Source organism: Oenanthe melanoleuca, chromosome 1A (assembly GCF_029582105.1).
Source record: "Oenanthe melanoleuca isolate GR-GAL-2019-014 chromosome 1A, OMel1.0, whole genome shotgun sequence".
NCBI classification, from domain to species: Eukaryota; Metazoa; Chordata; class Aves; order Passeriformes; family Muscicapidae; genus Oenanthe; species Oenanthe melanoleuca.
In genome coordinates, this window is record NC_079334.1 from 57,883,669 (window position 1) to 57,909,136 (window position 25,468).

General features: G+C 39.8%; 2 protein-coding genes across 7 annotated transcripts in view; both read left to right on the forward strand.

Annotated features, from left to right (window-relative positions):
* Positions 1-2,095, forward strand: part of RELN (reelin) — a 268,404-nt gene extending 266,309 nt beyond the window's left edge. Inside the window, exon 64 of the mRNA XM_056516160.1 lies at positions 961-2,095. Within this exon, the coding sequence (XP_056372135.1) occupies positions 961-1,057 (97 nt within the window). The 3' untranslated portion in view covers positions 1,058-2,095. The remainder of the gene's footprint in view (positions 1-960) is intronic.
* Positions 2,096-7,070: 4,975 nt separating this feature from the next.
* The window catches only part of SLC26A5 (solute carrier family 26 member 5), a 32,275-nt gene continuing 13,877 nt past the window's right edge, over positions 7,071-25,468 (forward strand). For 2 of the 6 annotated variants that reach the window (XM_056507136.1, XM_056507164.1), the window contains exons 1-7: positions 7,085-7,173; positions 7,884-8,001; positions 18,562-18,774; positions 20,397-20,536; positions 23,584-23,694; positions 24,247-24,428; positions 24,923-25,087. In XM_056507136.1, the coding sequence (XP_056363111.1) occupies positions 18,620-18,774; positions 20,397-20,536; positions 23,584-23,694; positions 24,247-24,428; positions 24,923-25,087 (753 nt within the window). In that variant the 5' untranslated portion in view covers positions 7,085-7,173; positions 7,884-8,001; positions 18,562-18,619. The other 4 variants (XM_056507156.1, XM_056507145.1, XM_056507159.1 and 1 more) reach the window with 4 other exon arrangements.

A 25,468-nucleotide genomic window follows, 5' to 3' on the forward strand; every position in this document is an offset into this window, starting at 1 on the left:
CAAATCAGGACAAACCTTTCCTTTTCACTTGAATAAGTTAGCATTAACCCCTCTCTCAATTGCCAGATGCTCTAGAGCTCTACCTTACTATGACAGTGCCAAAAGTTGTGCCATGTGTACCTTTGTTTTCTCTCATTGTCTCCAGGAGCTGGTCTTTATTTCATTCTTGTATATACATGCCAGTGGGAAAAAACAAAAACAAAACCAAAGAAAAACACCAAAAAAGCAAAAAACAAAAACCAACCTAAAAATTGCAGAGCCTTGCAAAACTAGTCAGGAAATGACTTGCATTTGCTTAGAGGTTTATAATCTAGATTTTGACATGACAACTATTAATCAATTTAGTCAGTTTTGTTCAAGATTAGCTTATGAAAAGGGCATAATTTTGTTAGATTGTTTTAGGTTAAATAAGCATACTACAGCAAAACCTGGTTTTGCTTGTGGAGAATCATATCATAGCTACTTTGCAAAGCATGCAATCACTCCTTTTTCCTAAGGGCCATTTTCACTAAAAATAAGTTTATGCACTACAAAGTATGACTTACTACATTGCGAGTATTCACTTCTTACTCACAGACAAAACTCACTAGTGAAAACATTCCTTGAACCGATAAATGGGAGATTTGACAGAAGGATAACTGGAATATAAAACCCCTGTAGAGAAATGCTATGAAGCATCCCTACAGTTTTAGTGAATCTGGCCCTAGGCAGTGCCAGTTTTCATTAGCTGAAAGCTCTTAACCTTTCCCTAAGAGGATTATTGTAAATGGAAGCCAGGTGGGACAGATTCTCAATTGCCTTGCACCTTTGCAGTTAAACAGAGAGTGTGCTTCACTTGGAACAGACTTGAAAAGTTGTGCAAGGACAAAGAAGAATTGGTCCCACTAGCTCCCTGCTACAAAAAGTTAACACTACATATTAACGAAACTGACACTCTGCTTTCACCTTTGATTTCAACAGCACTCGCAAACAAAATTACATGATGAATTTTTCACGGCAACATGGGCTCAGGCATTTCTACAACAGAAGACGAAGGTCACTTAGACGATATCCATGAAGAAATGAGAAATTTATTTTTTTTCTCCCAACATGTGATGTGTTGCTTTCCATTCATTAAATCTAGCACTGCATCTGGTATCAGGACTTTTCTGCAACTGGCTTGATGAATAACTGAAAGCCTTCTTCAAGACAGAGTGTACACCACTTTTTCGCACTGTGAACTAATGAGAAGTGACTTATTTTCTCATAGGTAAATGTTTTAATGTTGATGTGTCTGTGAAAATTGTGATCTGTTGTACTATCAGTTACAGTGGCAGTATTGGAAGTAAGCAACTAATTCTGTTTAACAGGACAAAAAGTTTAAGCACAAAGACTTTTCAGATTTTTTGTTTATAAAAACCTACGTACTAAATACAGAATTTAACATTGTCACATAGTTATTTAAGTGCACTGTATTTCAGCTCTGTGTCATTTTCTATTATTAAGTTATCATTGTTTGTCCTCTTTGTATTCTCTTCTACAACATGACACATTGGCACTGTATTTACTTGTTTTGTTGTTGTAATATTTTTGCTGCTGATTTTTTGGGCTATTTACCTTCTTACAAAATATATTAAAAAATCATCAAAGTACCTAATCCAGAAGATAATTGCAAAAGTAGTTGTAAAGGCGTTGATATCCTTCAGTCTTATTCTTTGATATGTCTGTTGGTTAGCATTGTTTTGTGGATAAAAAAAGAATGCTTGGCATTAAACCTTTTTCTACTAAGGATTTGTGGATTAAGCCCCAAACAGAAATTCCCAATTCCCTGTCTAAATGTAGTCAGTTCTCTGAAACTGATTTACTTACAGTAACTGCCATTTGGTGTCTGTAGTAATGAAGTGATTTGTAAACAGTGAACGTTTCATTGTGTTCTCTTCGGTGTTTGTTTCTATTGCGGGTCATGTTTGTATCTTCTGATAAAGTTGTATCTACACCAGCAACGTTATAATGCCCCTATAGCCCTAAACTGTCTATTATCATAAATAAAATGCTTCACTTTATGGTGAACCAAGCTAAAGATCCATGCTTCAATAAAGATAATGTCAACAAAGAATTCTGATGTTGGACTTTTCAAGCCATGTGGGCTTACATGAAATCATAAACCAAATTCTTCCACTAAATACCTAGATTCTAAAGCAAACGTTAATGTTAGTTTTAATATTTAGCACATCGCACTTAACACCAAGAGATCTCCCTGTGCCACCTATGGGCATAACACAGTCCTTGGAACAGGTCTGGCACAGTGAATGAAACAGGACCACAGACCAAAAAATGTAAATCGCCGTTTCCAAGCTCTGAGAACAAGAGTGTGGCACACATGAGGAACCTTGTTCCAAGCAGACTAAGCTGGCAATTCTTAGAATCATAGAACCATTAAGACTGGAAAAGACCTTTAACATCAAGTCCAGCTGTTAACCCAGCAGTGCCAAGCCTGCCACAAAACCATGTCCCTAAGCACCACATCTGCACACCCTTTTAGTGCCTCCAGGGATGATGACTCAGCCACTTCTCTGGGCAGCCTGTGCCATGCCTGACAACCCTTTCAGGGCAGAAATTTTTCATTATATCCAATATAAACCTCACCTGGTTGCAGCTTGAGGCCATTTCCTCTTGTCCTATACTTTGCTACTTGGGAGAAGAGACTGCTGGCTACAGCCTTCTTTCAGGTAGTTGTAGAGAGCAATAAGGTCATGCCTGGGCTTCCTTGTCTTCAGGTTAAACAATTCCAGTTATCGGAGCTTCTCCTCATCAGAGAGAAGTATCATATATACCAGCTGAGCTCTTACATCCTGCACATCTGTTTCTGGCATTATACCTGTCTGAACATGAATGATGTTTGCTACAGATCCATGTTCAGCTGAACCATGTGTTTAATTTTTAGAAGGTTTTTGATCACAGGTACCTGAGCAGTGCAGAAAAAAAAAAAAAAGAAGAAAAAAAAAAAAAAAAAAGGTTGTTCAGTGACAAATTAGTCAACACCTTAGCTTGGTCAAAATTATGTGACCTTTGGATGATCTGGAAACTTGCTGCAACAGTCCAGCCTCCTGCAAATTCACTGCACTGCTCTGGAGAACCAGTGCACTTTGTGTACTTTTAATCCCTGAATAAAGATAATGGTTCTATTCAGAGAAATAGCAGGAAGACAAAACATGAGGATATTAAAGAAAATAACAACGTAATGTTTGGGCAAGCCATTTTAAAATATTGTAGTAAGAGTTTTGCCCAGTTGAACAAACAAAACCACAAGATCTGAACATTCATATTTTTCAGATAATTTTATTTGCTTTAATACGTCAATAGAAAGATGATAGTTCAATCTAAAATGCATGTGCAGCTAATGTGCTTCCAGGGAATTAATTTATTTTAAAGACTTTAGACACAATAAGGCACCTTGCCTGACTTTTCAGGCAAGAGATCAGCAAAACCAGTGAAGCTGCTTCTCAGTTGTATTTATTTCCTTTGAATAATGTATGGAATTACAACCACAGAGGAATATTACAAAGCACTTTACCCAAACTCACCACAAACTCTGCACTGGCTTTTCTCTTCCTCACTGGAAGATTCCCAAGTTGTATTATCATCTGCCCTTTCCAGATTCCAGGAAGCTCTTAGACATTTTCCAGTCCTGCAACACCCTACACAGCATACACATATGGTATACTCAGTAAATGTGTTTTTTTTATTTTTCCTCCCATATGGCTGAAAGCAATGAGTCATCTGACATTAAACAGTTGTTAAAACAGTAAAGGTGCCACAAAGGATAATCAATGGCAATAAAAACGCTATAAAATGTACTAATAAGCTTATCTACCAGTGTAAAACTTTCACAGACATGTCTATGAAAAATGACTTTCAGTACTTTTAGTATGCCTTATAGTCTTCCTCATTTCTCCTATCAGCTCACTAAGTCATGTTCCGGTAAAATAAGGAGAACAAAATAGAAAGGAAACAAAAGTACAGAAAAATGAAACTCTGACCCACTGGAGTTCCTGAAATAAACAAAACCTGAAGATCTCATAATTTTGACTAAATGTTTTTCTCTCGAGCTTGCTTCTTCCAAAGATGATAACATTTTCTTAATGGGAGGAAATATGCAGAGCATCAATATTTTGAAGGACCAAGTCCAGCTTTGCACAATCTTGACAATATACAGGAAAGGGTAGTAATTAAATAACACAACAAATACACTCAAGGACAAGACACTGTCAAAGACCAAGCTACCAGCACACAAGGCAGGTAAATACCAAACTAGACAACAAAACTATAGAAGTAGAATCAACAGCATAAAACAGTTTTTAAAATGCCATTTTGCATTGCATCAGTGGAAGTGTTTATGATAAAACACAGTAAATATAAATACGGCTGCCAGTGCTGGTAAAGTAGACAGCAGTTGTCAGCTGTTGAGCCCTTCACTTAAATACTGATGTAAACAAGTTAGAAAGATTGCAAAGTACTGCAGCACAAACAAGATCCTTGAACCCATGAGTTTCCAAGTAGAGAGAGTTGTTTAGTCTAGAAAGAAAAACATTTGGAAAGAGACATGACAACATCCATAAACATGGATCTATGTTTTATTTACTTGCTAACATTTCAGGGCAAATGTTACTGGGTGGAAATGCTGCCACAGCATCACCTCATCATTCATCTATTAGTACTCAATGGGGTTGGTTATTATCAAAGCAGGAGGCAAGTGTGAGGCCCCAGATAAACTGCAATTAGATCAGCTCTGTAGTGAGGTCTAACTAATGACTCAACACTGGAGAAACAGGAACAAGCCAGCTGCAGAGGGGAGCTGCCTTCATCCTGAACTGGAAGGGAGCCTCAGAATGAAACAGGGTCAGTAAAAAGGCTTGCCTATGTTAAGCATGGCCCTAAAGAGCTGTTTAGGGCTGTTAGCAACCCAGAGCAGCTGAGGCCATGAAACCACTTGCAGTGCTTTTGTGAAGGAGCAGACAGAGCACCCACCACTCAGAGGTGGTGGATGTGTTGCTAGAAAAAAAGACCACAAGGTATGAGCATGCAAGCATTGTACATGTGACATGTGGATGAACTGTTCAGTTCTTCTCTGTTGATGTTTTCTGACTGTTGCTTTTTCTTCCCCATGTTAATCCTGGTTCAGCTACAGGGACTGAGCTGGCAGTAAGCCTAAAGGCTTAGTCCCTGTGTAGCTAATTACTGCAGAGCCTGACGGGGAGTTTTAGCTGGCACGTAGCAAGGTGAGGCCAAGTAAAAATGCTGCTCCAGGAATGGAAGAACACCATACTGGAGGATGATAAATGCTAGGTTTATAGACTGAAACATATTTCTTAAGCTTCAGTGGTTCCCACTTCTCCATCCCCTGAGAGCCAGCTGAGCGCCCAAAGCTCACACTGAGCTCTCTGTCATCACACAGCTCCAATGGCATGTGTGCACCCTTAACTAACATTCCACAATTATCCTCCACAGGAGAGTTTTACTCTTCTCAATTGTCTATACTGTTGATTCTGTATTAACTTTCCCTCCTTTGTTTTGACCAAAAATTCTCTTTTCATCTTGCTGCTACTGAGTTTAGCACTATATTAATCCCTGTCCTTCTCCCAGAGCTGAAGAACCACAGCATCTTTTACCATTTTAGACAATGCTGGAAAGAAGCAATAAAAATAATTATTAACCTTTGAGTGTGTCATGCTAAAATGCACACAATAAATTAAAACCACCTTGTATTTAAACGCAACCATGGACACAATCCTCAGCATTACTGGAACATTCAAAATGCTTTATACCTGGGTGGACTTTTTTAGCAGGAAATCTGCTAATCTGTGTTTGTTTGAGGTTTTCTCTTCTCCTTTTTCTTTGTGCAGGGTGTATAAACTGGTCTTCCTGTGGTATGTTACTGCAATGTATGTTTTACTGGCAACAAAGCATGTCAGAATTTCACTATCAGGCCACACCCTAAGTGAATTACACCTGCATTCTAATAAAGGCTACAGATTTCCAAATTCAGGAAAGAATTAGCTTTTTGGATAAATAACTGAATCTATAAACATGCCTTACCCAAAATATCTCCACTTACCCAGCTTTGTATGACAATGGCAACCAACATCAGTCCACCTGAAATCTGATGTATGTGGCATTATCTATCACTGAAATTTTTCAACAAAATGCCTTTTTGTTACAGCCTGAGTAAACTTCATATTTAAAAGCAACTTTAGAAATGTTTTCATCGTGAAATTTCTCAGTTTGAAAATACTGAAATTTAAAGTGCTGCATTTCACCTTGAATTCATTTACATTTTATTTAAGTTACTCTTAAATTCTGACAAGGGCTACCATGTCAAGGAATCATTTTAAGGTTTTCAAATAATACTGTCCTGTAGACAGTATTGTTTCACAATTTTTTTCATGTTCTTAGTATACAAGAGTTTCTAAGTGGGGAAAAAAACTTCTACAAATTCTGTGAACAAACCCAAGTCTGGGAGGTGGGAAAACATTTTTGTCTTGGGCGAGAGAGCTATCATTATAATGGAAAATATTAGAAACCAAGGACTGAAAGATGAGATCTGAAAAAGGCATTCCACGACTAATTCCTGCATATTCACAATGAAATTTATACCTACGTATTCTTTGCGCCTCTAGAGAAATGAAAAACTATACCCAGATAGATATTTGAAAAAAACTTGAGCAGTTCGGCTGGTCAGAGACTGGAATAGGTTGCCCGGGGAGGTGGAGTCACCATCCCCGGAGGTGCTCAAGAGGCGTCGGGATCTGGGTGCTGTGGTTTCGGGGTCGCAGGGCAGGGCTGTGATGGCTGGACACGGTGATGTTCAAGGACTCTCCCAGCCCCGCGCACCCCGCTATCGCACGGCTCCGCGGCTCCCTCAGAGCGGCCCGGCCCGGGCGGCGCCGCGCCCGCGCAGGCCGTACCGCCGGGAGCGCGCGCGGCCCCGCGGCATCCTGGGACTCGTAGGCCGCGGAGGGGACGCGCCCGGCGGGGGCTGCGGGGGGAACTACGAGTCCCAGGCGCGCCTGCGGTCCTGGGGAGGGAGGGGGCAGGAGGGGGCGGGGGCTGGCGGCCGCCCGTCCGCGTCTCTGGGCTCCTCACCTCGCAGCGAGCGGCGGTTGCGGCTGCCGGGCTGGAGGAAGGCGGAGGGAGGTGAGCGGAGCGCGGCTGGCCGGGCTGGGGTGAGCGCGGGGTCAGTGCTGCGGGGTGGGTCTCTCCCTGAGGGGAGCGAGCCTCGCCGCGAGGAGCGTCGGTGGGGTCGGGCTGTCCCCGTGCCTGTGGCTCCCGCTCGGTCACTCCGGCCCGGTGGGGTCTCGCCTCACGCCGCCCCCTCTTCCTTCGCCCCCCGGCGGAGCGGCAGGAGCGGTCCGGAGGTAGTGCCGTGCCCGGGGCAGCGCCGGTCCCGGACAGCGCCGTGCCAGGGTAGCCCCAGTCCGGAGACAGCGCCCGTCTAGGGCAGCGCTGTGCCAGAGGCTGCGCCGGTCCCGGACAGCGCCGTGCCAGGGGCAGCGCCATCGCCGGGGCAGCGCCGCTCCGCGCCTCCCGCGCACCCGGGGGCTCCCGGGCAGCGGCGGCGCCCGCGCTGCTCCGTGCTGTAAAACACGCGCAGCACCCGAGGGAAAGCCAGAGGGAGGGTGAGAGATCAGTCATTTCCTCGTGTTGTGGCTGCACCCCTCCTACTGTAAGCTGCGGGCTGTCAGTTTAGGTCGGAGCGATTCTCCCGAGAAGTCTTGTAATAACAAAAACTAGTTGCTCTGCACTTTATTACTAGCTTCAACCCAAAGACCCTCAAAACCTTTCCAAAACCTCGATTAAACTATTCCCCCCCAACACACATTCCTTCATGCCCTTCCACTTTTCAGGCAAAGAAGAAGATTTTGCCTTTCCCTGTCAGTGTTTTTCAGCTTCATGAGCTGTGGGAACATTTTGAACTCCTTACAAGGGATCAGTGAAAGCAACTAGGAGAAACCAGCCAGAAAAGTAAGTAGGCTTAAATTTGCTGTGCTCCTGCCCGTTCAGCTATTGCAAAACTTGTAATTGTCTGAACATTGAAATATGGTTGAAAGCTGGTTTTGGGATGCTTCTAAATTTCAGAGGATCCAAGTGGCTATTGCAGCAGGCATTTAGGGATAGTCCAGTAGTAAGGAAAAGAAAAATCATTAGATTGCTGCCATTATTTCTGCTGATGAATCAGCAGAATATGTCTTCAGAATTCTTCATATCTATCACAGTAATACAGTTGTACAGTATTGGTTTCTATGTCGATGACTGGCAACAAGGGTCTATTTTGGCTGGAGTTTTTCCAAAGGAAGACTAAAATCTGCAAACATACTTTTAAAATGTCTCTTACTAAATGTGCAGTAACAGGTATTTTGGGTTAACAGGTGTCTTGATTTATATTGAAGAATTTCCCTAAGTAGGATGCTACTTTACTGCTGCTGTAGAAATAGAAAAGCTAAGGTAATTTACTGATTCAGAAGCAAGCACGTGCAAGTGGCTTGTTCTGAATTAACTCTGTGGGAATCACCTCTTGCTTTCCTCAAGGGACAGTAATCACACTTTGAAATATTTGGTTTCTGACAGTTCTAAACCTTCCTAAGACATGATAGACGTTTCAGTTCTGCATTTAGCAGTGCTTCCAAACTGAAGTGTTTTGTTAATAGTCTTTCATTGTATTGTGAAACTTCTCTGAAATGTAGTGTGGAAAAGGTGTAGGAAGAGAATGGAGTTTCACACAAGCAGGGCTGCTATTGGTAGCTGATAAAGCATATTAATTTGCAATAGCATTTACTCCCTTGTATAGGCTTGAGGGTATTTAACTCATCAGTCTCATTCTAAAAGCTCCATTGCATTTAAAGGTATATTTATGTGGGGAGTTGGGGCAATGTTGAGTTATAATCAGAGTCAGATTTCAGTATTGAAAAGCTCTAAGTCCAGTAGGAAACAAGCCTGTTGCTGCATCCATACTTGGGTTCTAAACTTAACTAAACTTTATTTCCTTTAAGTATTATGTCCAGAGCTGATGTACTTTTTTTGTTCATACTGTACAAACTCTATGTGCAGGGTAGCAGTTTGGTTAAAGTGCAGATGATTGAGCATGATCTAGGGGAAAGGCCTAGGAAATGATGATATTTTTAGCCTCTGGCACAAACAGAGCCCTTTTTTCTAAGCTGAGTACTTACTAAAATGCTCTATTGGATTCAGCCATCAGATCTTAGAACTTGGAGCACTGAACAGCCATTGCATCTTGCCTTTTGTTTGGAATTTCTAGTCCAATTCTATGGTTCAAGTAATATCTTTAGCACACAGCTTTTCATGGGTACAGTAGTCTGTCCCAAAAAATTCAGTGCTTTTAGAACTTAAATGTTCAAAACCCACATTATTATTTAGTGTGATGCTAAAATCATGGAAAACAGGCACAGATTTAGGATGTGGCTGTCACACTGTTGCTTTTTTTGATAACTTGAGAAAGAAGAACTGAGGATATGTTTATCTGCTTTAACTGTTATAGTGTAGACAGACCAGTATTATCTTGACTTCCAATTAAGTTGAATTGCAACTGTAGCCTCTGTAAATGTAACCAAAACTTCTGTGCAGCTGCTGGGTTGTCTAGAAAAGCTCAGAGTCCTCCTCTGCCTCTCTCTTGGTCTCTATCCATTGAACTTCTGACTACTATTTTTTTTCCATTTTATCACTGATGTACTTTTTCTGTAAGATCTGATTTCCTAAAGCTTTCTTTTCTGTTTTTTTCTGTATGATTGTTTTTGTAAGCTGTAATTTTCAGCACAAGAAAACCATACTGAATCTAAAACTCTCAAGCTCTAATTAGCCTATTGATTTCCCAGTTAACTATGATGAGTTAAGCACCATTGTTATTGAGATGTTTCTTTCCCTAGATCTGTTAGGCAGCAGAATGTTGTTCTGCCAGACAGTATTTCTTGATAGTCTTTCTTGATGATATTTCTTCATATGGCTACAAGACCTGCCATTGCTGTTATTTTATAGCCACTTATCTATAGCTTCTTGCTCTTCAGAAGTATAAGCAGCAGCAAAGTGCAGGTCTTGTTATTTACCATGTGACCAGATAATGGGAAAGCTATGCACAAACAGACAATGTCAAGTATTTCCATAGTTTGAAGATATGGTGTAAATTTGTGCAGGCAGTTTAATGAGTTTTGCAGGTCAGTTGCATTGATAGGATTTAGATTTTTATTATTATGAGAGTACATATATGAACCATGGGTCTATGCAAGAACTTGGATTACTCTTCTCAAAATGTTGCATTAACTGTTTATTTTATTTTGTGCAGTAGCAAGCTGGAAAAACCTTCCATGTGAATGAAAGAGTGTGATTGCTTTCTTGGGAGGTTTTTGACAATCTGTATTTTTACTGCCTGGGTAGAATCTTTTTTTTCACCGGCCTTCACTGAAAACTTACTGGTTTTGCCCAGACAGGGGATTAAGTTTTGCTGCTCTGCTTTGACTGTTGCATACCATTTTGTACATACAATTCTGTTTGTGTTCTTGTATTGTTGTGGTTATTGGGGAGGGCGTGGGTTAGCTAATTAATAGATTTTAATCTGTTAATTAAAAATCTGAGATTCTGACTCACAGACTGGGCTAGAGCAAAGATCAAATTGTTCCTTTTAATTTATTTTATGGAAATTAGGTTCTGAGGCAGGACTGAGATTTGAGAACTCCTCAGAAAACCTCTCATCCTATGCTGGCTGTGGCTTTGAGTAAAGTGGTCAAGTGGAAGGTGTCCGTACCATGGCAAGGGGTTTGAACAAGGCGGTCTTGAAGGTCCCTTCCACCATTCTAAGGCACAGACATAATTTTCCAATCCAAATCAGTGATTGCTGTGTGTCTGTAGTTTGAAACATCCTTGTTGAAGTTCATTCTAGTAGGAACAAATTAATTAAGCTCAATTAAGGATTGAACTGATCAAGGTTTACAAAATTTCTACCTGATTTTCATCGAATAAAATTTAAAAATCCATACCCCATGCATGAGAAAACTTGGATTGCTACTCAGAGGTGCCCACAGGGAGCTGGCCATTCCTGTTCTCACAGAGCTCTGCTAAGCTCATGCAAATCTGAGGAGTCGCATCAAGAACAACACTACAGATCTTTCACAGATACAGGCAACTGTAATGTCTTCTCTAAATACAGAAGTTTTGCTGCTGCTACCTTAAATTTATAGCATAGCATAGTTCAAGTCCTTTCCCAGAGAAAACTATACCTGAGTTCATTTACCACTTCAGCATGGTCAGCATCTAATCCTGCATATCCTGCTTTACCAGGATCCTGCCCCAGCTTCACAGCTTTGACATAACACTGTTTTCTAAGCACTCACAATTTCTTTCAGGCTTACTGGTTCTTTATCGACTGTCTCCGGTTCCTTCCATTTTCCTTTTTTGGAATTTTGCACTGTACTTGTTGTTTGCTTGTTTTCAGTTCTGTATCATATGATTCCAGTTTTCTTTGCTAGTTTCATGTTTAAAATCAATATATGTTATATTTTTTTGGTGCTTCATTTATGTTCGTATAGCTGGACACGTAACCTGAGCCAAACTATAGTTATAGTGTGTCTGATTTTACTTTTTCTCTGCTTTCTGATGACATTTGTTTCTTTTGCATATGTGTTCCTGAGAAAGAAAGAAAGAAAGGTTCTTACAAGAAGAAATCATCAGAAAATTACTCAATGAACCTTTCTTCATTTCGTTTGATGATCCTCAGCCCAGATACCCTTCTTGCTCTTCCAGTTCTTTCATCAAGACACCCTGTTCTAGTGTAGCTGCTGCAGGAATCCATTCATGCAAGGTTGTTCTGCCAACCACTCTTGAAGGGTCATTTGGAGAAGTTTTCAGCACTGTGAGGGTTGGTCTTTTTGTTTGTGCAGTTGGGTCTGTCTCACATTAAAATTACATCAGCTACCAAAGAAATATGAAGCCACAAGGTGAGCTGCAAATGAAGCATGGGTTTGCTGTGAAATACTTCTTTGAGAAACTTCTCTACACATTCTTTGCTTATAGTGTATTTTCAAATATTTCAAGCAAAAGCACTGTTGGCCTGTGCTTCCTGTGCACTCATGGCCTTTAGGTGAAACTGTGGCATCAAAATGTTGAGGAAGGTTTTTCCCACTGTCTGGTGCTCACCTTCAGATCATGAAGCAACACTCAAGTACATAGGAGACAGGAGAATGTTATTGTTTAGATAACATCTTAACCAAGCAATAGTTGCATAAATGGGGACAAGATCTATCATAAGACATGTTCTGCTTACTGCTCATGTAGGATTTGGTTTGATACGTTTGTGCAGGAAGAAAACCACAGAAAATGTGGGGTTTTTTTCTTCCAAGAAAGAAATGTTTGTAGATCCTAACAGGGATAGGGAAGTTCTCAGAACTATCAGGAAAAGAGTTGCAGCTTTGAGAAACAGTTAGCACTAATACTTTTCCAAGCAGTGGCTGCTGAAGTTCTGTGTTACCTTTCAGTAGCATCAGTTCTTCAGTAGTTTCCTCAAGCATGTCAGTGGCTGTTTTGCAGAGGAACAGATCCTTTCAGAAGGTATTAGAAAGAGAGACTTGTAGAAGATCCTTGAAAACTTTTCAAAACCTCATGTTACTTAAGTAATGTAGTTACTTTATGTTTTCAGCAGTGAAACTGGAATATGTTTTAATCACATTTAACCACATCCCTCTCTTCTTCCCTCTGTACACCCCAGTCATTTCTTCTTCTGACCACACTTCTAGTATCCTTTAGTTTCCTCTGTGACTTGAGAAGTTTGCACTGTAAACATGATGACTGAAAGGATTTTGGTTATAACATCCTTCTATTTTTTGTTGTTTATTTTTAACTTGATGCAGCACTTGAGAGAGTAGTGATGTGTGTAAAGATTTGATGAAGCAGATAGAGAGGGAAGAATTCTTTTGGTGGCTTCTCTGCAGCAGGAAGTATATCATAGAGTGAAGAAATGTCTTTCTGCACAGACACTTGTTTGCTCTCTGCTTGTTCCACTTTGCCTGAAAAAATGAACCAGCTGCTGGAGGTCGCTGGTGCACTGAGATCACAAGAAGTAAAGAAGTTATTCTGGCTTAGCTTGGTGTGTATGCATGATTTTGATTTATGTTATCTCCTCTGATCAACTGGAGCTTGAAAACTGCTCCAGTGAAGTTTTTGGCAGTGGATTTTCTCTGGAAAATGAAGCTGGCTAATGATTACCTGTCTCTGAGGTGCTGTATGTCCTTATCATTCGGCTTAAGCACAGGAAAGGGGTCATCAGCCATGGTACCATTCTAATTGACTTACTGATTCCATTATCACTAGCTACTGCTTTTGGCAAAGAGAAAGAGAATGGCAGACTAGGTTCCAAGGTCACTGAAGTTGCAAAAAAATGGGAATAAGAATGATCATATTGCCATGGGTTCTCATGGTCATCAATGTGTTTACACTGGAAGCAGAAGCCATCTCTTATCTACATCTCAGAGGGAAGGAGACCAATGTTCTGGTGCATAAAATGCTCCAGGTGTTTGTCTTATGTGGAATAAACTAAACAGATCAATCATCATAACAGGTTCCTAAAACATTCTGTTGATGAAAACAAACATAAGATTGCTGCTTGATAAGAGATACTGTTAAGACACTAATTAATTCATTAGTCCATGGAGTAAACCTTTGGGGACTTAATGTATTTTTTGGCAAGGAACATGAAATATAAATTACCTCTTACCAGTTACATAGTCTTATTATTTTTAAATATATATATTTATGTATATGTCTAATTTTTTGCCATTTTGAGAGAAGGATCTTTATGCTCAAAGTTATTATTATGCTCTTTTCAATGGCTAAGATAAGTTCATTAGAGGAAAATATATCATACTGCATTAAACAGCCTGAGGAAAGTGGGGCTGCTGCTGTTCCATACCCCCAGATCCAGCCAGTACCAAGGCTTAAGATGTGTTTCCCATAAGCAAACACACACAGAGAACACACATGCACAATGTACTTACATTTGTACATGGCAAGTTGTGCATGTCAGAGAGGCAGCACCTACAGCTTCATCCCCTCTGCTCTCTAGCTAAGCAGGATTGAGGTCCTGTACTGAGAATACATGTACATATGTAGAGATCCATCATTCATCTGCAAGGTGGATCCCTCCAGCACACAGGCTTACACAGTCTGCCTAGAAGCTCCTTCATCCCAATCTCCCCAGTTGAGCTGGATATATGAGCCCTCAAGGCCATAGCCCCACTCCAGTTGTTGGTACAGGCCACCCCTTGTGCATGTGTGTGACTGGCCAGGGCTTCCAAGGACCCTTTTGCTGCCCTTGAATGCTCTTACTCTTAGAGATGGTCAGATGCTTTTCACACCCAGAGCTGACAGGGACTTCCAGGGTCCCATAAGTGACCCTTGCATACTACTCTGGGCAATGAGCTTTTGGTAGTCTGATGGTTCATGTGGTGGCCCTAGCAGTAGCCCACCAGAGTGTTATCCAGGTTCTCCATCCTGCTGTTGTTCTGAGTGTGTGGAGAAGCTTTTATCATACAACCAAACACAGTTTATGTAATCATCTCAGCTTTCTAATGAATAGAGTGGAAATTTTGGCAGTCTAAAAGCTGTATAGAAATTTAAGGTCTCGATTTATTTTTTTCCCCATCGCACTTCTGGAGTGCGTTTCTTAGATTAGGACTTGCACTAGGAAAATTTTGTTTCTTTCACTAGTTACTTCTAAATTTATGAAGTTTTATGTAAAGTCTTCAGGTTTAAAACATCTAGTTGTTAGTGGATTTAATGGGAGTAGTGGAGGAGGAATGAGAATGACGATAACAGTCCAATAAAACCAGAAGAACACATTCATTATGACCCCACCCGGTCATTTTACACCTTTGTACTTATATTAAAAACATCTTTGTCACTCAGGGTGAAAAGTGGAAGGGATAGGGCACTGGGGAATGAGGACAGAGAGGAAAGAAAGAAATGAGCCATTATGCAGTTCCTAAAATCACCTGGTTTTGTATCTCACCTCTTCAGACTGTAGGAACAGATCTTGCAGTAACTGTGCCTTTCAGTGTATTTTTGGGAGAACATATTTGACGCAGAGTGGCAGTATTTCCACCAGCCCTTTGGCTGATGGCAGTCACCTGTTTTTGTAAGACACAAAATATTTCATAGACTTTTTAGTTCATTATTAAACTTGAAATTCTTTACCATAGGACGCACTCTAACACAGTACTAGTACTGTCCACCTGTGCTTTTCTACTACTTAAAGCAATTTGTGCTCAGCTTCCAAAAGTAAGGGAATTCACTCTTTTAAAAAGGCAAAACAATGGATTTGTTCCCCCATTCACCCATAGTTCAGACGCATTCAGGTTATATACATGTCTTAGGAGAAAAGTGCCTATTAAAGCTGCTATTAAAGAGTCACATGGTACACCATTCTTAACATCTCCAGCTTCTTGCTTTTTTTCTCCACATAGTTGTATTTGGAATCTAAGGAGCAGCAGTCAAATCTTTATTCCTATAAATTGTATGGTTGCACTCTGATTCGACGATTTGGATCAAAAATTATTGTCCTCTACAAGAATCAGTGCAGATGGCTTGACAGTCCTCCTTTATCAGCTAAGATTGGGAAGAGAAAGTGCTAATTTATTAGTGATTGTGTTATAAATTCATGTTTACTTCACTTTTTTTTTTTTTTCCTTTAACACCTTCAATTTGATAATAGCAGTAAAGACATAAGATGGGCCTTTATCAGTCAGATAAAGAATTGCCAGCTCTTAAGTCTTTTGCATACAGGTTTTAACTACTTCAACTCAACTCTTATCTGGCTGATAAGATTAATTACAGTGTTTCTTACAGCTTTTTAACTTTATTCTTGCCATGAAGTCCAAAGGTTGTTAGAGAGCAGTATTCCACTATCCACCATTACCTTTCTCTTCCTCTGGATAAGGGTCTATGAGTTTCCATAAATCATAGCAGTAAGCTTTCTTTTCATGAAAAAGGAGGCACCTTGCTTTTGCTCTTCTTCAAGCGTTCTGGGAGTGAAGGGCAAGGCTCAGTTTCTGAGCCTTGGATAGCTGTGTTGGCAGTTTGTAGTACAGAAAACACTTGGAGAGAGGTCGAACCAGTCATGGAATGTTACTATTTTGCTACTCTATGGACAATGTGTATCATCTCTCATAAAGAAAAGCATGTCAATCTTGCTCTCTGTGTACTTTCGCAAAAGAGAAGGATGATATTAAAGACTTTAATTGTTACTGTAGTATCTACATCTTAGTATTTTAGGCTGCCATTAGGGAACATTCTTATACAGGGCTGTTAAGGTGAAGTTGGTGACATGACATGGAAGAATTGAATGTGATATATTCAGCAGTAGTTTTAGGTAGATTTAGGGTCTCTTAATGGCATGTGATTTGTTTTACATGTTCTCGTATCCACTGTGAAGTTAAAGACAAGATCCTATCCTGAAGTCACTTTTGCTCTAGCTGATTTTCATGATTAGTGCCGTGTAACTTCCTTATTCTAACAGAATCAGAAACATTCAATCTACAGTTTAAAAAATTCAGACTGAGTGATGGTGAAACTTTGGTTTTGACCTCTGGTAGTATTCCAAACTAATACTTGCCATGATCTGGGTAACTGATTTAGAGTTGTGCCTTGTTCAGTTAGTCAAATTCACCATTTGTATCATTTATTTTACCAAACAGAGACAGGATGGAACTTCTGTTCTCTATATGCTCATAGTACCTGGAAGAGAACTGGACTCCAGACCTCTCCAGATCTAGATTTACATTACAAGCTCATATGGCTCTTCCATATATTAACCAAACTACTTGAAGCTGAACAAACTAAAAGGTGGAAATTCAGGACCTGAATTGCTTGGGTCTAGTGGGCACTGTCTTGTGTTCTGTCCTTTGTAGCAGAAGGAAGGCAGGGTGCATGGTTTTAAAACCTTGGATAAAATTGTTTTGATATTGCATTCGTATTTTATTGGAGAAGTTTGGGCAAAACCAAGTCATTGAAATGATTTGGTTTGTGTCTTTTGCATGCAGCTGCAGTTTCTGTTCATATTTAAGTGGATTTTCTGTTTAGGACTGATTAAAATTGCTTCTTAATGTGTAGATATGGCAAAAGTTGCCAGAACACATCAATTAATTACTGGAAAAAATAGATTCTATGTGAATAATGACATAAGGGACTATTATGGATCCCAGCATGGTTGAGGCTTGAATGAACTTTTGAGGATCATAGATTACAACCTCCCTGCTCAAGTAGGATTGCCTTTATTTCACACAATAAAGCTGAAGTCTATCTAGAGTGTGCAGTAAATAAAAAACTACGAATTTAGTAAAAACATTCTTTTGTTTTTATCTAAGAGATAGAGACTACCAAGACCTGAGTGGAAAATTCCAGCACTTTCATCAGAGTGAAGGCATAGATAGCAATATTGGTATTTTGCTGATGGTCTGACTGTATTTGCTGAATCAGAATGTTGGACCAATCATGGTTAACTTTGTCTGAGTGTTTAGGTAGCAATTTGTTTAATTTCTGCGTGGTAACCCTTTCCCAGAAAAGTATTGATGTACAGCAAAAAATGGAACACCCATGGGTTAGCACCCTTGGTTGAAGGCAAACACATGCTTAAGTGACTTGCTGGACTTGAGCCCAAGGCCTTGTTCACAATGATGGCTCTGTTTCCCACTGCACTCACGTTCTGTCATCAAATGTGGCACTAGCCAGCATCTCTGCCTAACAGCATAGCAGTCCTGTCACTGCTCAGAACTGGAGTTGTGTTTCTTGCCTGGTATTTCTGAAAGCAGCAAACATGGGGCAATGGAATTAGCAGGGTGTCTTTTAAACATGTTAAGATGTTTGTGGCACTGAATCAGACAGACAAATGAAACTTTACAAATGTTCTGGCTGGTTTTAAAACTGGGCACATCTCCCAATTCCTGTTTTAGTCAGTGCAGACTGAGAATAGCAGTAAGTGGCACATCCACTGAAATAATAACTGTTTGAAAGTAGTGAATTGTTTATCCTTGAGATGCTGTTTGGAAAAAGACGCTTCTGAAATAGAGGGGAAAGCAGGTGGATGGATGCAGGAAGCAACTTACAATCTGGATGAAAGAAGTGGGTTTCTCAGTGTCAAAATCAAGAGTTCTGTCTTTTGAAAATGGACATGCCAGTTTGTGAGTAAGCAAGAATTAACTCAGCAATAAAGGAATCTCCCCTCTACAGTGACATATTCTTTAAAAACTGAGTTAAAATCCTGATAAGCATGAATGCAATCTTCCAAGTTTGTTTCAGCTCTTATTTACAAAGTAATTAATGTAAAAGCTTTCATTATGCAAGAGAAGCATAGATTAATACCTTGCATATACCAAAGACTGTGTGTGATTTATTTTCTTACTTTTGTTACAGACTATTTAATTATACTGGAATCACAGTTCTTGTCTCTAGCTTGTCAAAATACATTATTTGAAAGGAAATGCCAAATCTGAGGTTTTAAAAGGAAACCAAACTTATTTTGTCTGCAACCAGGTTTTTGGTGGAGATCGTGGAACTGCTCCTCCTTCACTGCTGCTCTGTGAGACCAAGTATGAAACGTGCTCAAAAAGAAGCAGCAAGTCTTGAGCAAACCCAGAGGTATTGCGTGCAGAGACCAATATACAACCAGGAGCTCCTGCAAGGACAGCTGCACAGGCGACAGAGAACCCCTCAGACTTTAGGGCAGAAGATTGCACATTCTTGTCGGTAGGGATTTTTGTCTTATTGGTTAGAAATATAATTCTTAATTGATTCATGCACTTAGCTGATAATCTCTTCAAAGAAACCTAAAAGATAAAACCACTAATTCTACTTTGACTATTCAGCAAGACTGGGAAGAAACTGTGTATATGCTTTTAATGTTAATGTGTAACTACAGTAGAAGTGTTGGATAAATTAGTTGAATTCCATTCATCAAAGTCCAAAAGGAAAATATGCAGCATAGGAATGTGAAGTATTAGTCAAATCATGTGACTTGAATTCAGAAGACCCAGAAAAATATCTGTCATTTTTATGTGGAAATACTTATGGCCAAATTTGTGCTTCACATGGTGCTTTCACAGAAGGGGGATGTGTAGAAATCTAAATTATTAGTCTAAGAAGAACTTACCAAAGGCATTCTCTAGCTTTTAATTAACTGCCTTGGAATCATCTGGTTAGACATGAAATGTCTTTAACTGTGCTTCTCTTGCTGTGTGGCACCAGGGGATTTAAGTTCTAGTTAAGTTCTCATTAGCTTTTTATTTATCCATGCTTCGTTTCCAGGGTTTTTTTCCATTTCCTTCTCAAACTTTGCTCTGCAGGACAACAGAATTGCTTTTCTATAAAATATTCCTGTTCACATGATTTGACATTTGGAGATTTGCTTTGTTTTATGGAATGACTTCAATTGTAAAAACACTTAATTTTAACTTCAGAAAACTTAATCTGTCCTGAATTTAAAAAATCCTTCTTGTGATACAGTCTACTTAACCATGGAGAGGTGTGGATGGCTCTCTCACTTATAGCAGCAAGATTCTTCACTGTGGAATTCAGAAATGCTAACAAATTTCCACAATTCTCTTGCAATTCCCTACACAGAAAAGCATAAGTTGTAACACAGGGATTGTATATTTTTAGCCAAGGTTAAACTTGCCACAGTACAATCAAGGTATGATGCAAGGCAATACTGGATAGAGATATACGTTTCCTGGCTCTATTCATTTGTCATGAGTAGGGTTTCAAAGGGTTAATGTCTCTGCTGAGAGCCACAAGGGTCAGTACTGCTGGCTTCAGTGCCTTTCCTTTCCAGGTGAAGAAGGGTTATGTTCCCTAATAGCCTGAAAATGGGTCTATCAGTACTAGTATTGATAGTAATAAGTACTGGTTAAACTAATAGATTTAGTATTTTTAAAGCATAGTAATATATAATGTTATGATCAAACAAGTATAAAGCATGGAACTAGTAAATGGGAAAAAGCACTTCAAAGTACTCTGATGAATAAAAACCACTATCAGGAAGCAAGTTATGCTCAGGGGATTGTCACTAGGAGTGATCTCAGGAGAAGGTGATATGTACAGGAACAGTTTTACTTCCCACTGACCTCCAGGCTCACAAGACGTTTGCTCTCTTCTCCAGTTCCCTAAGGTTTGTGAACAGCACTATCATGTGATTAAGGGCTAAATTAACCGGAGGCATAGTTGTTTGTGCTTAAGCATGTCCAAAATTACTGTCATCAGGAGTCTGAGCCTGCCTGTAAAGGAGCTGTTTTCTTGTATAGGGATGAAAGAGAATTTTTGCAACCTGTTTGTCTCCTGCTAGTATCTAACTTTCTGCTTTGTATTTCCAGTTGTTCTTCTAAGAAAGCCAAGTCCCATCTTTACGGTTTCTTACCAATTTTAAAATGGCTTCCTCGTTACCCAGTGAAGGAATACTTATTGGGAGACATTATCTCAGGTATAAGCACTGGAATCATGCAGCTTCCTCAAGGTGAGTGTACCTCTTTATTTAACTATCTCTTCCTTGCTTTTTCTGATTGTGCTTTTATGGCAGTTCTTGGCATCCTGAAACAGGCTCTGTGTGGAGGTCAGCATGGATTCTGCAGACCAGCCCAGAATGGTGATTCCCTTAAAACTGCAAGTCAGTGATATGCACCAAACTCTGAAAAAAGCTCCCTCTCTAATCAGTATCCACAGCTCTCAGTGGCAGACCAGTTTTTCATTTTAAGTGCATGTCTATACTTTTGCTGAACGTGCAGTATTATTTACTGATCACATTGTCCTTAAAGTCATGGCAAATTTCCTACACAGGGTAGCAGTATCTAACAGATACATAGACATTATGTTTCAGAGAGCAAATGGGACAAAGTAACCAAACTGAATTTAATCGGAGAAGAACATGCAAGAATTCAAAGACTGATCCCTAAGGCAAGAAGTCACGAGTTTATGCTGGAACCATAGTAGCAGGCATTTATGTGGTGGAAATAAATCAAAATTATCAAAAGTAACAAGACTGAAAATCTGTGGAAGTTTCTATTAAATTACTTGGAAGTGTCACCCTAAGTGGAGCCCAGTCCTGAAGCAGGAGCAGGCTCTGGAAGACAGAGAAAGCTGGTATTCATTATTCTGTTCAGCTCATGGTGAATGGACCAGTAGAATCTTTTGTTTAGTCTGGCACTTACTATTAGCAGTTTCAGAAATGTTCAGGAGGTTAGAAAGCAGCAGCACTTCTACAGAAAATAGCAATATGGAGTGCCCACTGCTCTGGGAATGGCAGCTTCACAATAGCTGCCACAGTCTCAGTAGATTTTTCCAGAGGGTCTTGAGTCAAGGAAATTCTTTGATTTGTGCAGACCCCTGTCCAGAGGGTGTTGTAATTATGTATATATAAGTTTACTTCTGTGTTGACTTATTTCACATTTGCACCTCATTTTTTCTGCTTTAGGCTGAAGCAGGTCTGAAAAATTCAACTGTAAATCTAAGATTTTAATAGGTGGTAACCCATTAAAATAATTAAATACCCTAACTTAGTCTGTGCAGATAATTTCTTTTTTTTTTTTGTATTTTCTTGGTTTTGTGTAAGTTTTATGATTCCACACATGGAAGCATCAGCTTATCTTAAACTGATATTTAATGTAGTTAACTCTTAGGCATATCTGTCATATACTAGACACAAACATTGCCATAATTTCATAAATTATGAAATATAATTTATGTTGTGACCTGAAAGAACACTAAAATTTAAGTGGTCGGCAGTGAACTTTATGCTCTCTTTTAAAATAAACACTATTCATTTGATGATTCTAAACATGCCCTTAAACTGCTCCTAATCTTTCCCTTTCTAAAAACACAAAAGTTGAACTTTCATTTTTCTGGAATGGATATAATTATAGCAAGCATGAGTTCAAAGAAGCCTGGGAATCATTCCAGGCAGAACTACAATGACCACAGTGTTTAAGCCATGGCCTCCTATCAAGTCAATATCTCTTTATTTCATTGGCACTGATAATCTTGAAAAATGCCAGTACAAATGAAAGGGAATAAAAGGATATTCAGATCAAGAACTTCACACAGACCCACCCTCCCAGTTTTAACACTGATTTTCAGTTCTGGTTATTTGTACTGATAAGTTCATCATCATATTAAAGGCTAGGCTGTTACAATACAGGGTATTTGCTGATGTCAGGAGAGGTACCCCTTGGGTGAGAGAATATATGTGGGATGAATTTCACTTAATGAAATTCTCGTTTGAGCAAGAGAATAAATGATATCATCAGTCCAGTTTTGGTGAGAATATGAATTTTTGGCTAGGACTCAGACACTGCTCAGGGCTAGAACAAGGTCCTGTGAATTAATACACTGCACAAGAGCACTTGGATGGCACAGAAGATCCCTTTAGTTTAGATCTTTTTTTTGGAATGTGATGCTTTGCTTCCCAATTTAAATTATTAGGGAGAGGTGTTTTTGAGTATCACTGACTGTCCATGGTGGGTGAACCATTGCTTCTGCTTGGAATTTGCACTGGCCCATTGTGATTTTTACCCCTCACTTGGACCAGTCCGCCCAAGTGTGGCAAGAACACAGGTGTTACCAGCCTGCACTTGTGAGAGTGCAGAACCAAGCCAGGGTACAATGTTTTCTCCTTGAGGCCCATTTGTTCTGTTCTGGTGTCAATTCTCATTAACATAGCTGTGCAGAACTATTGTTTTGGCTGGAACTGCTTGGACAGTTATGTGCCATATCACATGGTGTACACTGCTTGCTTGTGAGCCTGGTCCCATGATAAGCACATCCTGAGTCACACAGAGGGTGGGAGATATTCTTCCCTAGTGTCCTTTAGAGCTGTTCTCCCCTCAGTTCCACAGTTGTGATAGGAATTATGTGGCTTGTATTCCACTGCATGGAACTGGACAGGGCTTAATGACAAAAAGGACTTAGTTTTTGGGAAGAGTACCAGACTGTATAAGCTCTGTGACCTTACAGATTGTCAGAAATTATTCTCTGCTTATTTTACATTTTGAAACATGTTTTGTGGAAGCATAAACTGTTACGTCATCCCAGTCATTCTGGGGTGAGGGAGGAGGAAATTGTTTAGCCAGTTATAGATTTCCATGAACACCATGTCTGATCAGAAAAGGAAGAGAAAGTCTAATGTGTCCCACTTGTTATGAGGGTTTGAGTGTTTCTAATTATATTCTTCTGCAAATGAAAACAAAAACAACAGAAGGTATTTGGTGACCATTAAGGAGTGCTTCCACCCACAAAGGCAAAACACACACACACAAACACTCACACACACCTGCAGTGCCTGTAATTAGAGACTTTGGTTTCCTGACTCAACCATCATGTTTCTAGGCACTGCCCCTAGAGTATTATACATTTTAAAGACTATTCACTGAAAGATCTCCTCTTATTTAAACCCAGAAAAAGTATCTAGATTTCCTATTAGGTGTGTTCAGTTTTAGGCTGAAATCCCTTTGCTTAAGATGGTTTATTTTTGTTGTTTACTTAACATACATATTTGTGTCTGTTTTCTAGGTTTGGCCTATGCTTTGCTGGCAGCTGTTCCCCCAGTATTTGGGCTATATTCTTCATTTTATCCTGTTTTTCTATATACTTTTTTTGGAACCTCCAGGCACATATCAATAGGTATGTCTATATGGATAACTGAAAGTCTGTCTATGTGTGTGTGTATGTTTAATAAAGCTGTAAAAAGTAAAACTGGAGAAATAGAAAGTGTAATGGTTTTCCATAAATTAAAATTTAAGTGCATAGGAGAAACACAAATGTATGGAACATAAGCAGTACTTTTTATTGTTAGTCAATACATTTTACGTAGGAAGCAGTAGAAGGGCATCTTGTATCAGATTAGATTTAGAGATGAGTGCTGCAAACTCCTGAACTATGATTTTCATTGCTGCAGCCAGCTGTCTGTGTGGCCAGGATGAATCTTTAATCTGCAATATAGAAACTGAGATAGAAAAAAAATGATGGTGTTTACCTACTGCAGAGGTGTATGTTCACCATCTAACTGGCTTTAATAGTGCTCAGTGTTGGAGCAGATTTGGGGACTAAAAATATATTATTAAGGTAGAAAACTCTTATTTTAGTTTAAATCTACATATCTCAATAAGAACCACTCCTAAAAAAAAAATCTTGCCAGGATTTTAAGCAATTGCTTTCCTCTCCCTTTTATTTCAGGCACTTTTGCTGTGGTTAGTATGATGATTGGTGGTGTTGCTGTGAGAGAAGTGCCTGAAGAAATTATTACTCTGGACTTTAATTCTACTAATATTACAGATGTCCTTGAATATTACAGTGCTAAGGATACCCAGAGGGTGCAGGTAGCTGTGGCTCTCGCCTTTCTTTCAGGACTTATCCAGGTATGTGCTCATAGTTTGCTGCAAGGGCAGCTGCTGCTGGACTTGCAGTGAGTCCTGGGTCACAGTGGATCCCCTGTAACCAGACTTGTGCTTCTGCACTGCTCCATGTAGGATACAGGCTACTTTATGGCAGCCACCTAACGGAACTGGGGATGGATGTGTTGGAGGCAGGACTTTATCTGGCATCTTAGCTGGACTGTAAAAAAAATGGGATCTTATCCCATCAGAAAAACTCAACTGGTGTTCTCTAATCTGTCCATAAATGCATACAAACAATGCATACATACATACCCATATCTCACACTGGACCTGCCAGTGCCATGGAAGACTGGATGTGCTGATGGCTGCTTACTGAACTGTGGCTTTAAAAACGCCAAGTTCAGGATTGTCTGATCTGGCTTGGGCATTGAGGAAAGGAGAGGGGTGTGTGTGTGTGTGTGCTGTATCCAGACTATAGTGGGAGTCACATGCTTGACACTTCTGTTTTTCATTAGTTGTGTTTAGGTTTCCTTCGATTTGGCTTTGTGGCCATCTATCTAACGGAGCCTCTGGTGCGAGGATTCACCACTGCAGCTGCAGTTCATGTCTTTATTTCCCAATTAAAGTATCTCCTTGGCATCCAGACCTGCCGGTACAGTGGGCCCCTCTCAGTTGTATATGTGAGTAACTACACTTACTATACATGCAAATTCTGGGTTGTCTGGTTTCTAAGCTTTTTTCTGTTTCTATGTTTTTGGCACTAAGTAGAATAATCTTCAGTATTGAACACAGGGTATGAAATCTTTAAGTACCATAGCAATGTATTAATATCAGAAAGTGCAGCTAAAGTGTGACTTGATAGATCCATACGGTCTGAGATGGGCAGATTTTGGGATTCTGCTGATTGTAGTTTCGTACTGTGGACAGATATTGTTCATTAAGCAAGTCTCTTGTGCCCTAGGGGGAAATGTGCTCCTGAAATGCTTCACTGTAAATCAAGAATATTCTGCAAAGCTAGGACATGCTACTCTCAGAATCTTTCCACTCTTAAATGGAAGAAA